This window comes from Dermacentor albipictus, unplaced genomic scaffold, assembly GCF_038994185.2.
Source record: "Dermacentor albipictus isolate Rhodes 1998 colony unplaced genomic scaffold, USDA_Dalb.pri_finalv2 scaffold_17, whole genome shotgun sequence".
Lineage (NCBI taxonomy): Eukaryota > Metazoa > Arthropoda > Arachnida > Ixodida > Ixodidae > Dermacentor > Dermacentor albipictus.
In genome coordinates, this window is record NW_027225571.1 from 3127976 (window position 1) to 3144460 (window position 16485).

At 44.9% G+C, this 16485-nt stretch overlaps 1 protein-coding gene across 2 annotated transcripts in view; it reads left to right on the top strand.

Moving 5' to 3' along the window:
* Positions 1-16485, top strand: part of LOC139051981 (sodium-coupled monocarboxylate transporter 2-like) — a 154723-nt gene that overhangs the window by 125752 nt on the left and 12486 nt on the right. For both annotated transcript variants that reach the window (XM_070529046.1, XM_070529045.1), the window contains exon 9: positions 15342-15451. In XM_070529046.1, the coding sequence (XP_070385147.1) occupies positions 15342-15451 (110 nt within the window). The remainder of the gene's footprint in view (positions 1-15341; positions 15452-16485) is intronic.

Genomic DNA, 16485 nt, shown 5'->3' on the forward strand with positions numbered 1-16485 from the left:
AGATGCCGCATCTAAATGCATACGTGAAGTAAGTGGCTCGGCATGCAAACGGCATGTCGCGTGGTGGAACGATGAATGCAGAATCGCACGTAGGAATCAGAACAAAGCGTGGGGGTTGCTACGCGCTTCGCCCACTGCAGAAAATATTCTCAACTTTGAAAAAGTAAAGTCCCAAGGTAGGAGAACCCGCCGACAGGCCAGAAGAGAAAGCTGGCAGAAGTATTTATCGAGTATTAACACGTTTACAGATGAGGCCAAAGCCTGGAACAGGGTAAATAGAATTAGAGGGCGACAAACATATTCACTCCCTCTGGTAAATACACAGGGCGATACACTGCAAGATCAGGCACACTCACTTGGGGAGCACTTTGAGAGCGTATCAAGTTCAAATCATTATTAACAATCCTTCCTGAAATATAAACAAATAGAAGAACGTAAGCCATTAACAATAAAAAGTCGAGAGAATGAGCCTTACAACCGTCCTTTTAGTATTGTCGAATTGAGAGCTGCCTTGAGCGCATGCAAGAACTCCGCACCTGGATCTGATAGAATTATGTATGAAATGCTCAAAAACCTACACAATGACACGCAAGTTACACTACTCACACTTTTCAACACCATCTGGGATGCATGGTACCTTCCAACCGCATGGAAGGAAGCCATTGTGGTCCCTGTTTTGAAACAAGGCAAAGGCCCTTCCTCAGTGGCAAGTTACCGCCCGATAGCCCTCACAAGTTGCATTTGTAAGGTGTTTGAAAAAATGATAAATCGGCGACTCATTCATTTCCTTGAACAGAGCAAAATGCTTGATCCTTATCAGTGCGGCTTCCGAGAAGGGCGCTCCACAACTGAACACCTTGTACGTATTGAAGCAAACATCCGTGACGCATTTGTACACAAACAGTTTTTCCTATCCATATTCCTCGATATGGAGAAGGCATACGACACAACGTGGCACTACGGACTCTTGAGAGACTTGTTAGGAATGGGCATCCATGGTAATATGCTTAACCTAATACAAAGCTATCTGTCCCATCGTACCATCCGGGTAAAAGTCGGCAATGTACTTTCACGTCCTTTTACGCAAGAAACGGGTGTACCCCAAGGAGGCGTGCTCAGCTGCACGCTCTTTACGTGAAGATGAACACGATTCGGGCTTCATTACCGCCGGCCATCTTTTATTCTGTCTATGTGGACGACATACAAATAGCTTTTAAATCCTGTAACCTTGCAGTGTGCGAGAGACAAGTACAGCATGGCCTGAACAAGGTCTCAATGTGGGCAGACAAGAATGAATTTAAGATCAATCCTAACAAAAGCTCTTGCGTTCTTTTTACAAGAAAGAGAGAAAGGATCCCAGATCCTTGCTTAGGACTACGTGGACAACAAATACCCGTAAACAAAGACCACAAATTTCTAGGTGTTATACTAGACTACAGACTCACTTTCGTCCCCCACATTAAACATATTAAAGAAAAATGTCTGAAAACAATGAACCCAATGAAACTTCTATCCCATACTTCGTGGGGTAGTGACAGGAAGTGCTTAATTACTCTCTATAAGAGCCTGATTCGTTCACGACTATATCATGGTGCCGTGATTTATCATTCTGCCGCCCCGAGCTCGCTAAAGATGCTAGACCCTGCTCACCATCTAGGTATCCGTTTAGCCACAGGAGCTTTCAGGACAAGTCCCGTTGAAAGTTTATATGCAGAATCGAATGAGTGGTCACTTCACATCCAGAGAACATACATCAGCCAAACTGATTTTCTGAAAGTCCACTCTAATCCTCAACATCCGTGTTATAATACCGTTAACGAGATGACATATGATACACTCTTTCATAATCGTCCCTCCGTAAGACAGCCTATCTCGCTGCGTGTGAGGGAGCTTAGTCATGAAATGCATGTTCCACTCCTCGGGCTTCGCCTAATGCATCCAGCAAAGCTGCTACCTCCTTGAGAGTGGCAGCTCCTACAATGCGATATATCTTTCATGCAAATTGCAAAACAAGCTCCAGAGATTGAAATCCAAATGCATTTCCGGGAACTCCAGCACAAATACTCTTGCACGGAGTTCTACACCGATGCATCGAAGTCACACGACGGGGTGTACTATGCAGCCGTCGGTCCATCCTTCTCGGAAACCGATGTACTGCATCCGGAAACTAGTATCTTTACGGCTGAGGCTCACGCACTGCTGTCGGTCGTAAAGCATATAAATAAATCAAAACTCAAGAAATCAGTTATATATACGGACTCCCTTAGTGTTGTGAAGGCCTTGATGTCTTTCTGTAACCACAAAAATCCGGTAAATAATGAACTCTACTCCGTACTGTGTAAAGCATATATATCTAAATATGCTAGGTGCCTCGACATAGGGGCATCGAGGGAAACGTTCTAGCGGACCAGATGGCCACATCAATTTTATTGCATGCAGTTAGTCCTACTTCTTCGGTCCCTGTCACAGACCTGAAGCCTTTCTTAAGAAGAAAACTGCGAAACCACTGGCAAGGTATGTGGGATGCAGAAGTACATAACAAACTGCACGTGATAAAGCCACAGTTAGGTTCTTGGCCCTCCGTAACAAAATCGCGGCGACCAGATGTCCTATTCTGTCGCCTCAGAATAGGACACACATTTGGCACGCATAACTTCTTACTCACTGAAAATGACCCTCCAACCTGCGGTAGATGCGGGGAGAGGCTGACCGTCCTCCACGTCCTCCTGGAGTGTCGGGCAGACGAATCTGAAAGAAGGAAACATTTTTCCCTAGCATACCGGCAGCACATCCCCCTACATCCCGTAATGCTACTCGGGCCAGAACCTTTATTTGACACCAACGCAGTCCTAAGTTTTCTGAAAGATGTTATCTTGCATGTTTTTAGCTCCACATGTTCGTAGCGGGTCCTCTCTTCAGAGGATGCCACTGTGATAGCTCTTTCGTATAGCACATGCCTCCAGGCCCTTGTGTTTCAAGGGCTCTGGGAAGGCAGCAGTGCTCCAAGTAATTTTACCATCTTATATATTTTCTATTTTGCACCATTCTTCTACGATGGATTTTAATGTTCATAGTATTCTTCATTAGTCATCGCCATAATTTTATAACCCGTAGATTTTACACACTTTGCAGCGACTATTTTTAGGCCACTTTACAGCCAAGTCACATCTTCTTCACAGAACTCATCATTCCACTGCGAAATAACTAACACTGTCTTGACGCTATTTGGCCATATCTGGCCCTTGCGCCAGTAAACCACACACATTCATTCATTCCAATGCCAAAGGTTCGGCCACGGCTCGCAGAGCTGCCGTGGTCAAATAACTTGTGCAAAGTGTGGAGTGCAGGGCCACCCCTCCGACAACTGCAGTGGCACACCTCACTGTGTGAACTGCAGTGGTGACGATCCAGCTTACTCACGCTCCTGTCCGAACTGGAAGAAAGAAAAAGAAATAATCACCCTCAAAGTCAAGGAAAACATTTCGTTTAAGGAAGCCCGTAAGAGGTGCTCACCATACCACAGCACACCTTATGCTGATGCAGCGCGTCGGGGGGCAGCGTCGCAGCGGCCATTGCCAAGGGCCCAGCCCACGTACAGCGAGCAGGTACTTTTGGCTCCTGCCCCCCGGGTGGAAGTAGGTAAGCCTACTCCATCCAACCAGCAAACAAGCCAGGCTACCCTTAGGTTCCCGGCCCCACAGGAGTTAGCTGCGGCAATCTGCGCTACGCGCAGTGATCCCGCAGGACCGATAGCGGCTACGAAGGTAGGCGCAGCCGAGGCTGCCTAAACCTCCCCGGCCCCTTTCAGCGCTGGCGACAGCCGGTGCAGCCAAATCCCACAGGGAGCCCCGTCGACGTACGAGCTGGTGGGTGCAGGGGTCTTGCCTTCCGAGGTGAGACTCTCTCGAAAAACTTCTAGCTCGCAAGAGCGCATGTCCGGCGCCTCACAAGAGGCAATGGACACAGCACCTATCCCCATGGCGCACCAAGCGCCTAAGGAGCGGCGAGGCTCCCTCGAACGCTTCAGAAAAGGCAACACCGCGGTTACAGGGCCTTGCAAGAGCTCTGTAATCTAATTCATCACTTCTGTTTCCGTATACACAGCACCAATTTACTTTAAATACGGATACACAAATCATTCAATGGAACGTCAGAGGTCTTCTGAGAAACCTTGGTGATGTACACGAACTCATCCACCAACACAGTCCAAAAGTGCTGTGCTTACAGGAAACGCACTTAAAACCAAAATACACAAACTTTCTTCGACAGTATGTTACTTTTCACAAAATCGTGATTGTGCTATCGCATCATCGGGCGGTGTTGCCATTGTACTTCAAAAATCATAGCGTGTCAACGTTTACAGCTACGAACGGCCCTCGAAGCAGTAGTGGTTCGAGTTGTTCTGCTAAACAAACTCATCGCTATTTGCTCGCTTTACATACCCCCTCATTACAAATTAAACCTGAAGTTCAGTCCTTTATAGATGAATTGCCAGAACCTTATGTTGTTCTTGGCAATTTCAAAGCACACAGCAGCTTGTGGGGAGACTCTCGTATCGATGCGCGAGGTCGTCTCGTTGAACGGTTCCTTTTTTTCTTCTGGTGCGTGCGTGCTGAATAAGAAGAACCCACATACTACTCTGTTGCAAGCAGAATGTTTTCGTCAATAGATCTTAGCATAGTTTCCCCGTCTATACTGCCTGAACTTGAATGGGAAGTTACCAACAACCCTTACGGCAGCGACCACTTCCGCATACTACTAAGAACATCTAAACAAAGGAATATCCTCCACAAGCTCCTAGGTGGAAGATTGATACAGCCGACTGGGAGAAATTTCGAACTCTCACATGTATATCATGGGCTGACATGTCTTTAGGAATTGATGCTGCTGTGCAGTATTTTACAGCCTTCACTATAGATGCCGCATCTAAATGCATATCTGAAGGAAATGGCTTGCCATGCATACGGCATGTCCCGTGGTGGAACGACGAATGTAGGATCGCTCGTAAGAAACAGAACAAAGCGTGGGGGCTGCTATGCGCTACCGCCACTGCAGAGAATCTTATTAAGAAAGCAAAGTCCCAAGGCAGGAGAACCCGCCGTCAGGCCAGATGAGAAAGTTGGCAGAAGTTTTTATCGAGTATTAACTCGTTTGCAGATGAGGCCAAAGTCTGGAACACGGTAAATAGAATAAGAGGGCGACAAACATATTCACTCCCTCTGGTAAATACACATGGCGATAGACCGCAAGATCAGGCAGACTCACTTGGGGAGCACTTTGAGAGCGTGTCAAGTTTAACAAATTATTCACAATCCTTTCTCAAATACAAACAAATAGAAGAATGTAAGCAATTCATCAGAAAATGTCGATAGAATGAACCATACAACCGTCCTTTTAGTATTGCCGAGTTGAGAGCTGCCTTGAGCGCATGAAAGAGCTCTGCACCGGGGTCTGTTAGAATCATGTATGAAATGCTAAAAAACTTACACAATGATACGCAAGTTACACTACTTACTCTTTTCAACACTATCTGGGATGCAGGGTACCTTCCAACCACATGGAAAGAAGCGATGTGTCCCTGTTTTCAAACAAGGCAAAGACCCTTTCTCAGTGGCGAATTACCGCCCGATAGGCCTCCCAAGTTGCATTTGTAAGGTATTTCAAAACATGCTAAAACGGCGACTCATGCATTACCTTGAACTGAGCAATATGCTTGATCCCTATCAGTGCGGCTTCCGAGAAGGGCACTCCACAACCGACCATCTTGTACGTATTGAAGGAAATATCCGTGACACATTCGTACCCAAACAGTTTTTCTTATCGATATTCCTCGATATGGAGAAGGCGTACGATGCAACATCGCACTACAGAATCTTGAGAGATTAGTCAGAAATGGGCATTCATGGTAATATGCTAAACGTAATAAAAAGCTACTTGTCCAATCGTACCTTCCGGGTAAAGGTCGGCAATGTGCTGTCATGTCCTTTTACACAAGAAACTGGTATGCCCCAGGGGAGGCGTGCTCAGTTGCACACTCTTTATTGTTAGGATGACAACACTTCGTGCTTCCTTACCACAGGCCATATTGTATTCCGTCTATGTGGACGACATTCAAATAGGTTTCAAATCCTGTAACCTCGCAGTGTGCGAGAGACAGGCATAGCATGGTTTGAACAAGGTGTCAAAGTGGGCAGAGAAAAATGGATTCAAAATCAATCCTCACAAGAGTTCTTGTGTTCTGTCTACAAGAAAGAGAGGCCTGGTTCCGAATCCTCGCTTAGAACTGTGTGGACAACAGATATCTGTAAACAAAGAGCACAAATTTCTAGGTGTTATGCTTGACAATAGACTCACTTTCGTCCCACACATTAAACATCTTAAAAAAAAATGTCTGAAAACAATGAACCTAATGAAACTTCTATCCCAGACTACGTGGGGTAGTGACAGGAAATGTTTAATGAATCTCTATAAGAGTCTGATTCGGTCACGATTAGATTATGGTGCCGTGGTTTATAACTCTGCCGCCCCGAACGCGCTAAAGATGCTTGACCCTGTTCACCATCTAGGTATCCGCTTGGCCACGGTCGCTTTCAGAACAATCCCGATTGAAAGCTTATATGCCGAATCGAATGAGTGGTCACTCCACCTGCAGAGATCATACATCAGCTTTACATATTGCCTTAAAGTGCGCTCTAATCCTGAGCAACCATGTTTTGGTACCGTTACCAATATGACGTGCGCTACACTTTTCAGCAATCGCCCCTCTATAATACAGCCTTTCTCGCTTGGTGTGAAGGAGCTTAGCGATGAAACGCATGTCCCACTCCTCGAGCATCGCTTAATGCACCTAACCAAGCTCTTACCTCCTTGGGAGTGGCAGGTGATACAATGCGACATATCATTTATAAAAGTTACAATGCACGCTCCTGAGGCCGAAATCAGAATGCATTTCCTAGAACTTCAGTACAAGCACTCCTGCGCAGAGGTCTACACAGACGCTTCGAAGTCAAATGCCGGGGTATCCTATGCAGCCGTCGGCACATCCTTCTCGGAATCCGGTGTACTGCATCTGGAAACAAGCATCTTTACGGCCGAGGCCTACGCATTACTGTCTGCTGTGAAGCATATACGAAAATCAAAACTTCCAAAAGCAGCGATCTATACGGACTCTCTAAGCGTCGTGAAGGCCTTAATGTCACTCATCAAACATAAAAATCCCGTATTTAATGAACTCTATTCAGTCTTGTGTAAAGCGTACTCATCTAACCAGAATATAATATTATGCTGGGTACCTGGCCATAGGGGAATCGAAGGTAACGTTCTGGCGGACGAGATGGCCACGTCAATCGCATCGCAAGTTGTTAGCCCTACCACAGATATGCCTGTCACAGATGAGACCTTTCTTACGAAAGCAACTGCGAAACCACTGGCAGTGCACGTGGGACGCGCAAACAAATAATAAACTGCACGTTATAAAGCTCCAGTTAGGTTCTTGGCCCTCCCCAACGAAATCTCGGCGAACAGATGTCCTATCCTGTCGCCTCAGAATAGGACACACATTTGGCACCCATATTTTTCTGCTTACTGGAAGTGAACCTCCAACCTGTGGTAGATGCGGCGAGAGGCTGACCCTCCTCCATGTGCTCCTGGAGCGTCGGGAAGCCGAAACGGAGAGGAACATTTTCTGCTTGCATACAATTATTACATCCCTCTACACTCGGCTATGTTTCTTGGTAAGGAACCGCTTTTTAAAGCCAAGGCAGTCCTCAAATTCTTAAATAATGTTGTCCTACACATGTTATAAGCCCATTAACTTAGTAAAGCATCCTCGTTCCAGAGGATGCCGCTGCGATAATTGTTTTGCGTAGCACATGCCTCCAGGCCCTTGTGTTTCAAGGGCTCTAAGGAAGCAGTAGTGCTCTAGCCAATCTTCATCATCATCATCATCAGCCTGGTTACGCCCACTGCAGGGCAAAGGCCTCTCCCATATTTCTCCAACAACCCCGGTCATGTACTAATTGTGGCCATGCCGTCCCTGCAAACTTCTTAATCTCATCCGCCCACCTAACTTTCTGCCGTCCCCTGCTACGCTTCCCTTCCCTTGGAATCCAGTCCGTAACCCTTAATGACCACCGGTTATCTTCCCTCCTCATTACATGCCCTGCCAATCTTATAACCTGATATATTTTACACATTATGCCATTCTTCTGAAATGGATCTTAATGTTCATAGTACACGTCATACGTCATCGCCATATTCTTATTATACAGATTTTACGCACTTTAGAGCGACTATATTTAACGTCCCTTTACAGCCACGTCACGCCAACTTCATAGAACACATAATTACACTCCAAACTCATTACCACAGACATGGCGCTCTTTGGTCATACTTGGCCCTTGCGCCATTGAACATCAAATATTCATTCATTCATTCAGTAAATATCAGATCTAGAATATTTTCGCCTCGTCTAGGATTGTTAGCCAATTGGGAAAGGTTAGGAAGATGTACAGTATGCAGAAAGTGAAGGTATTCTTGGCGATTATTGTTACCTAAAACAGGAGTCAACAAGTCTATTGCTGAATAATTAAAATCACCAGCCAAAACAAGTGTGGCATTCGGGAACTTATTTGTGACCTGTTCGATAGCATCGTTGAAAAGATCTACAAAATTGGGCTGGCGATCGGAAGGTCAGTAGCGCTCTAAGAGGGTGAGAGAGAGAGGGCTCTTTATTAGAAAAACAGAGAATTTTGCCGGCGCGTATATAACCGCTGGCATGCTACTCTGTATAGGGATGGGGAATGGGATTAAAAGATCCCAGAAAAGAGTGGGAGAAAAAAAGGATAAAAGTAAATATGAAACGTCCGAGTGGACCTGATACTAATATTTACAGGTGACATGGCGGGTAAATTTAGGCTTTTGTATAGGAAGCGTGCAATTTTTAAAGCTTTCCTATTTGACCAATTTCTGTCAGGTATTTGAACAATAAATCCAAAACCCGTCGCTGTTTTAAAGGGCCGGGCATTGGACCTAAGACGCTCGGTAACGTTAACGGTTCGTGGCAAATCATGTCCATTTGGGGCTAAAAAAATTGTCTGTCGTCGCGGTACGCGGGGCATTCTAGTAATATGTGCTTACTTGTCTCTAAGTTGCGACAGTTATCACAGTATGGGTTAGTGGTATGTCCTATGCGGTCTTCGACTGAACGTGTATGCCACGTTCAGTCGAAGACGATGGTACAATGTCTCTAAGTGTCGAGGAAGTGCTCGTGGAATTTTCGGTCTCATTTCTGGGTCAATGTAACGTAGGAAGTTATCTTGGTGAAGCGGCAGATTCAAGATGCGGTCTTTTTCTTGATAGGCATATTTTTGTGCTATGTTTGAAGCGTCGGCTTTTGTAAAAAATGTTCTGTTGAACTTGCAGTATTGGAGTCCATTTCTGGCGGCTTAGTCCGCTCTTTCATTTCCCGAAATGCCGGCATGGCCAGGTATCCACTGAAACTTTATGCAATGCCCAGCAATCTTACCCCTGTATCGAAGATAACCAATGTCAAATGCTGCTGGTTAATTATTGAAACGCTTGTGCCTGTTCCACATACTTTGTAGGGCTGCTTTTGAGTCTGGGACAATCACCCATGTCTTTGGCGGCTGCTGTCGAAGTACATACACAAGGGCCTCTTTAATGCCATATAGCTCCGCTGAAGTAGATGATGTCGCTCGCTCAAGATGAAACGAGAATCGTTGCCCTGTAGAGGGAACAAAAAGTCCGCATGATGAACGATGTGGAGTTGCAGAGCCATCTGTGAAAATGCGCGTTGCGGCTGCGTATTCTTTGTGCATATATTCTAAAGCTATCTGATAAGTCGCTGCTTGAGGCATTTTCTTTTTCGAACTGATTCCAGGTATATATGGCACGATTTCCAGTGGAGACAGTGTCCATGGTGAAATGTTTCGCGACATAATTTGTGACGCCTGAGCAGGAATCGAAATAGATATGCTTCCGACGGCCTGCCCAAAGCCAGATGTAGCACGGGTTCGGGAAATATCCTTTAAAAAGTGAGTCTTCGTATGAATGACGTGGCGAAGGTGTATCCGAAGTGTCTCCTGCGAACATAGCACTTCCAGAGGCAGGCATCCAGCTTCTGCTACAGTCCCTGAGCGGGACGACCCCTTCGGAAGGCCAAGACATACGCGAAGGCAGTTGTTTCGTGCTGCCTCGAGTTTTCTCGTGCTTGAGGGAGATATTTTGTGCAGGATCGGGAGGTAATATCGTAGTGTTTCGTCGACGTAGGCCTTATGGAGGAGCACCATTGATCGACAGTTGCTGCCCCGCTGTGATCCGGCTAAAAATCGGAATACGTGCGACGCCGAGGAAATCTTCTCACTCAGACTTCTCAAATGACTTCGACAACAATAGTTCATTATCAGCAATATGCTCGTTGAGCAACGTTTCTGTACCAATGATGATATCACTAGCGTGTGTCAGTGTTTTTAGGATAGCAACTTTGTTGCTCGGTGCTCCTATCTAAATACATGTAAAAGGAGAATACGTTTTTCGCGGCAACCACTCCGCCAAATTTGGCGACGTTTGCTGCATTTAAAAGAAAAACTTGAATTCTAGTGACTACTGGTTTCGAATATTTCATTTAGGTCGTCAAATTTTTATTAAAAAGTGGCGAAAATTGAACATTTTAAGAAAACGAAACTATCAAGTTTGCGACACTGTAACTCGTGAATGAGAAATGATATCACAATTATATGAATCGCATCTAATCTCGCATCTAAAGTGGACAAAAGTGATATGTTACACATATCACATATCGCTATGCAATATGGAAATACAGCTTTTGCGGAACCCTTGTACACAGCGCAACAAATTGGCGTAAGACATAAAATGACATATCACATTTGTCTGCTTTGAATCTTCTAGTAGATGCCATTTGCAGAACCGCGATATCTGTTCTTGATGCAGAGCTATTAATTTAGAAAATTCGTGCTTCTATGTTTTTCAAACTTTCGAATATTTGAATATCTTTTTAACAAAATTCAGGCCCTAAATCTGAATTCCGCTTCCAACAGTCACTAGAATTTCGCTTTCTCTTTCAAATGCATCAAATTTCATTAAAATCGGTCCAGGAGATATCTCATAAAAAACTCAGTGACCTTCCACTCTGTGAAGAAGGATGAGCAGCGAAGCTGTGTACGCGGGCCCCTTAATGGCGAACTGCACCTCCGCCACGGGTACGTCAGCTATTGCACTATCTTCGAGGTCGGCCGACGAATGGGGAGTGCTTAGCGCCTGCTTCACCTCCACCGCGGGTCGGCCTGGCATTGCACCAGCTTCGGGATCGGCCCAGGTACGGGGGATGCTTAACGCCTGTTTCACCTCCGCCGCGGGTTGGCCCGCCATTGTACCATCGTCGGGACCGGCCCATGTAATGGGAGTTTTTTGCTTACCACAACGACACGAAAATTTCTTTGGACCGTAGAGGTATACAGTTTCGCTGTGAACAGGCTTTTGCATTTTACATGTATTTCAATAGGCCGCGTCCGAGTTGGCCAGGAGCTAAAGCTTACCCTTAAGTAAGCTTCGGAAGTTTGCCAGGAGCAATGAAACTTTATGTGCAGTTGGTTTGTAGTGAAGCACTGCGGCTGATCATTTATGGAAGCGCTGGCGTGTTTTAGCCACAAGAATGACAGAATTAGACAGTGACTCGTACCGATAAGAGCCATCTTGCATGTGCAGTGTGTCAAAACCGAGCGCAAAACGCTCGTTTTCTTTGTGTATTCTCTTGGCAAATTACAAGGGTGATGGTTTGGGCTAGTCGGTTTTCTATTTTAGAGCGCTTGTCCTCGTTTTTCTTGCGTTCCTTGTCCCTGCCTCACGCTGTACCACACAACCCTTGGCAAAGTCTCGAAGCTTTTTACGTGCCAGCTGGATTTTAGGCGAGAAGTCTTCTTCCAGGCATATTTCAGGTGAAGCCAGATTCTTTAGTTTGCAAGCGTTACGCAGTGCTTCTATTTTTGATTGGTAGTTGAGAAACTTAACGGGGCGATTGAAACCAGACAGGGGTCGACAAATCCCATTAGCACGTTCTATGTCTCCGAGAGTCAGCTAAAGGTGAGCGGAGAATAATTCTTTGACGATGCTCTCTCTATTTTCATATTTTTCAATTTCAGTTTAGGAAAGCCCTTTACAAAAAGGTTTTTCCTAGCATTCTATTATTCATGTCATCTACAACATCACCGACTTCATTTGCCCTGGCTATACTCGACTTCTTTTACTGATTCACTCATACCTTCGCAGTTGCTTTCGATTTGAGCTATACCACCCAATGTGACCTCAATGGCTCTTACCCTGGTTTCAATGCGAGTGATGACTTTTTGAATTTTCTTTAGCACTTCTATAGTTTCAGCGTGGCTCTCACTCACTAGGGAGAGAACGTCATCAATCTTGGCACCACGGTTAGTCTCCACTTCTCCAACACAAATCAAGAATAAAGCAACAAACGAGAATAGTAACAGGCGAGGTCGAGGGCAACAACAGGGGACAAAGTTTGCATCAGAGTTTAAACATATTTTTCTGGCGCTTATTCGCTGACTCTGAGTGAAGAAAGTGCCGATCCACGCGCGATACGTGGACACATCCGCACAAAACTCGCGTCAATGTACAACTAACTACGAACTATGAAGGTTGTGGCCAAAAAGCTATATAAATTGTAAGCTACCGATAGAATTCGAAGGCCTACTTATAAAGAAATACAAGTGGTGATTCAACCACTGCACATGGTGGCCTCGAATCCCAAACCTGTGGCGTTTGACGATTCGCTATAAAGGCTACGGTGGCACTCCCGTCGTCGTGACGCCGCGGGCGAGCCGCCGCTGTCCCGTGATCCTTTGATGGACGAGAGATAGGGTGGAAACAGCACCGAGTTTCATGTGATAGTCGTCTTTTCATTGTTGAATGTAAAGCGCACACTTGTGACCTTGAATTGAAGATCGTGTGTATCAGAGGCTGTTCCACTACGTAATATATAACCATACTTTTCTTAAATGACATAGTAGGGCAATTATCGGACGGGGCATGTGTGTATGTACTCAGTTTATTAATGCCCAAGCGTGGCACCGCATCACCATGCAGAAGAATTAAATCGTGACCAAGCTAGATGCCAATAAAGTCGGTGCGAAGGGACTTTGCTTTACTATGACGCCATACATGATGATATAAATCTCGGTTTCGCAGAATACATATCGAAAAAGCGGAAGGAGCGCGAAATTTAAGAGGAAGCGTTATTTCGAGAGCTTGTATGTAAATACATATGGGAACGGAGAGATCGTTTTTTTCCACCGAGTTCGATGAGGTTGGCTGCATTTAAACGGCGAACTTGACTTTTAATTTGAAGTGATGGAAGTATATTTGCAATTTGTGCTGTATATACAAAAATACAACAATACAAAAATTTAAAAACAAAAACCGATTACAACTGCGTTTACAGAGATTACTCCGCAATATATATGCTATCACGATTCTGTAAACTACACCTAATAACTAATCTAAACAAACAAGATCAGTCTATTATACCCCGCAGCATAACACTAATTTGCGTGTAGTATACTTTCAGTAAACATTATAACAATTTCATGTAAGCTGTAACTTAATAATCAGGTTTGTCCGATTTAGATGCTCTAACAGCAGGAGTTTTCGGAACAGCTCTATGTCTGGTGCAGAGATGCGGATTTCTAAACTTCGTGCTTCTAATAATATATTTTTTTCAAACATGACAATCTTAGTAACTTTTGTAAAATTTTCAGGTCCTAACTAAACATTCTGCTTCGTAGAGTTGCTATAAGTTAACCTTCTCTCAACAAAGTTCATTCGAATCGGTTTAGCGGATGTCGTTCGGTTTTTCGGTTGGGTGGCCACGCAGCATAACGTCAAAAGGAAATTAAATATAAGTGGTCGTCTCATAACAGCATTTATCTATTTTACATGTGTTTGAATAGGAAAATTTGAGCTCACCCCGAGCTAGAGGTTCCTCTTAAGTAGTGTTTTATACGGACCCTTTTCCTGGTATCACTCGAGTTCCCCGACCGCATCCAATCGTCGTCGCATTCCATATATGGAGAGCAGGGGCGCGTCTACCACGTTCCAGACCTGTCAGACAAGTTGGCGACCCCCACCTCATGAAGCCGCACGTCGAGCTATTGTCTCCACCCGTGCTTGACTTTTCCCGAAAGTGGAACGGGAGGCTGACACGGTTCCAGGTAGTTGATCTTGGTGCCGATCAACGCTATTTTGCAGCTCTGAAAGGTAGTTCGAAAACAACTCGTCTCCTCCAGCTGAGCGCTTTCTAGCGGGGAGACGACACCAAGGCAACACCGGTGGCAGGTCACCCCTCGAACAGTGGAGCCCTTGGAACGACCCCACCGGCCGAATTTGACGACACTTGCACGGGCGCCTACCATGGGAGGAAAATGACGACACCTGAGCGGGCTCGACGACTGGCCGAAAATGACGTGACCCCGAGAGACCGAAGGGGTTAAAAGCGAGAAGCAGGGAGAAGAGACAAGCATTCCTTCATTCATTCATTTTCTCGTTCTTCTTGCCACGGGCCGCAGCGTCCGATTTATTACTGTAAATAATGTACATAAACCTTCAGTTTCATCTCAAAATCCTCCTCAACGTTGGCCAACTCCCGCACTCACCGGCAAGATCCAATAGTAGCATAATGTCAACATTTCCCACTGCAACAAGATGAAGTTTGTCAAACGTTTAGAGTCGTGCATGTCAGCACACCCATGAGTCTCATATTACCCGCGCCTTTGGCTCCAAGAAAGCAAAGTTTATTAGAAGGTGTTCCGCACTTTTTTTCCAGGCACCGCACTCGGATGACCTTGAATCTATGTGCACTGAAAGTTGCAGTCGTCGTCTACATGTCTCAGATGAGGACAGAATCCCAGGGCATGGTGAATGTTTCCAGTTGAGCCATTTCATGTTCAGTTATCGACTTAAGAGTCATTTAGACCTCTCGTGCCTGCCTGGGCCGACATTTTGTTTAGAGATCACTAAACATGGGTGAAGTAATTATTTTGAAAGCGGAAGAGGCAACTGAACTAACCCAGTACCTAAATCACATCACAGTGAACAAGAAACTAGTTACGTTCCTCCTTGCAGAATACGCACCTCCTCTACTGTTCACGATGTCCGTTTTGATACAAACACACACTTTCATATGCAATTTGCCAAAGGGCTGCAGCATTAGCTACGTAAACCTCTAAAAACCGTGGCGTTTGAGTGACAAGCACCGCTAACTATTACGTCCTGTCGTTTATTTTTTACAGCACTGTATCCTCTATCATCAATTCCCAAGCTGCCGTGTTTTATGTGGACGTGATTTCGCAGTACACGAAACTCACGTCAGCGCAAGCAACCGCATTTACGAAGAAGAGCGGTAAGACTTCTTTTTCATTGGCCTTTTTCTTTTACACGGTATCATACGCCGCTGTTACTGCTTAGTTGAATGGAGGCCGCTTCGATAAGTTGTCGCAGTCTTCATGAATCCGATAAAACAGATACAGGCATATATTTTGCACATCTTGTTTTTCTTAAAACCTGTGATGACATAGAAAGTGTTGTCATTCAGAACAGCACCATAAAGAACTTTCAAAAACGCCTCTCTCTTTTTCTTAATTCTAGTTTTAATGCGTAAGAATTCTTTGGCGAGTACCCCACCAAAATATGTCTGTCACCGGAAGAGTGTGATGCCTTGTATCTGCATAAACAATCGTAGTTTGCGAAGTTAATACATTTAACCATTGTAATAGTGGAAATGTGGATGATCTGTAATTTTAGAAGCGAGAAAGAACAACTGAAACTAAAAATTGATCAGAGAGAAAACCGTCCACACATTGCAGTACGCAGATTTAATTTCTTTGGCACCAGAAATGCGATGCGTAGACAAACATAAGCTAGGAAAAGCAAGTAAGCAAAAGCGAAGTAACAGCCAATCCAAATAATGCTTACGTGTTAGTAGACAGTCCTTAAAAATTCTGCAGCATGTCTTTTTTTTTTTAGAGAGGCACATACATGTAATGGTATCGCAAGCAACAACGAACATAAGGAATCAAGAACATTACACCAAACAGTGAAGCTTGTCCTCTCCACCACCACGCGGCGCCCCATTAGCTTCAATATTCAATATCCAGTTATGACGCAAGTAGTGAAAGAGAGAACCACGTCCAGTAAACTAATAAGGTGAGCCAAAATAAAGCGACAAATGTTGCACTTTCGCCTGAAAGGCAAACCATCGTTTGCGGTACCAAATTATCAGATAGCTATACGAAGCAAATTATTAGATAGCTATACGAAGTAACGATAGCCGTTGCATCAGCCATTTGCTTACCAACTAAATTAAATCGATGACAGTTCATATTCGCTGTCAATACGCTGGCGCGAGGAAGAGCGGCAGCAGCAGCGAGCGAATTG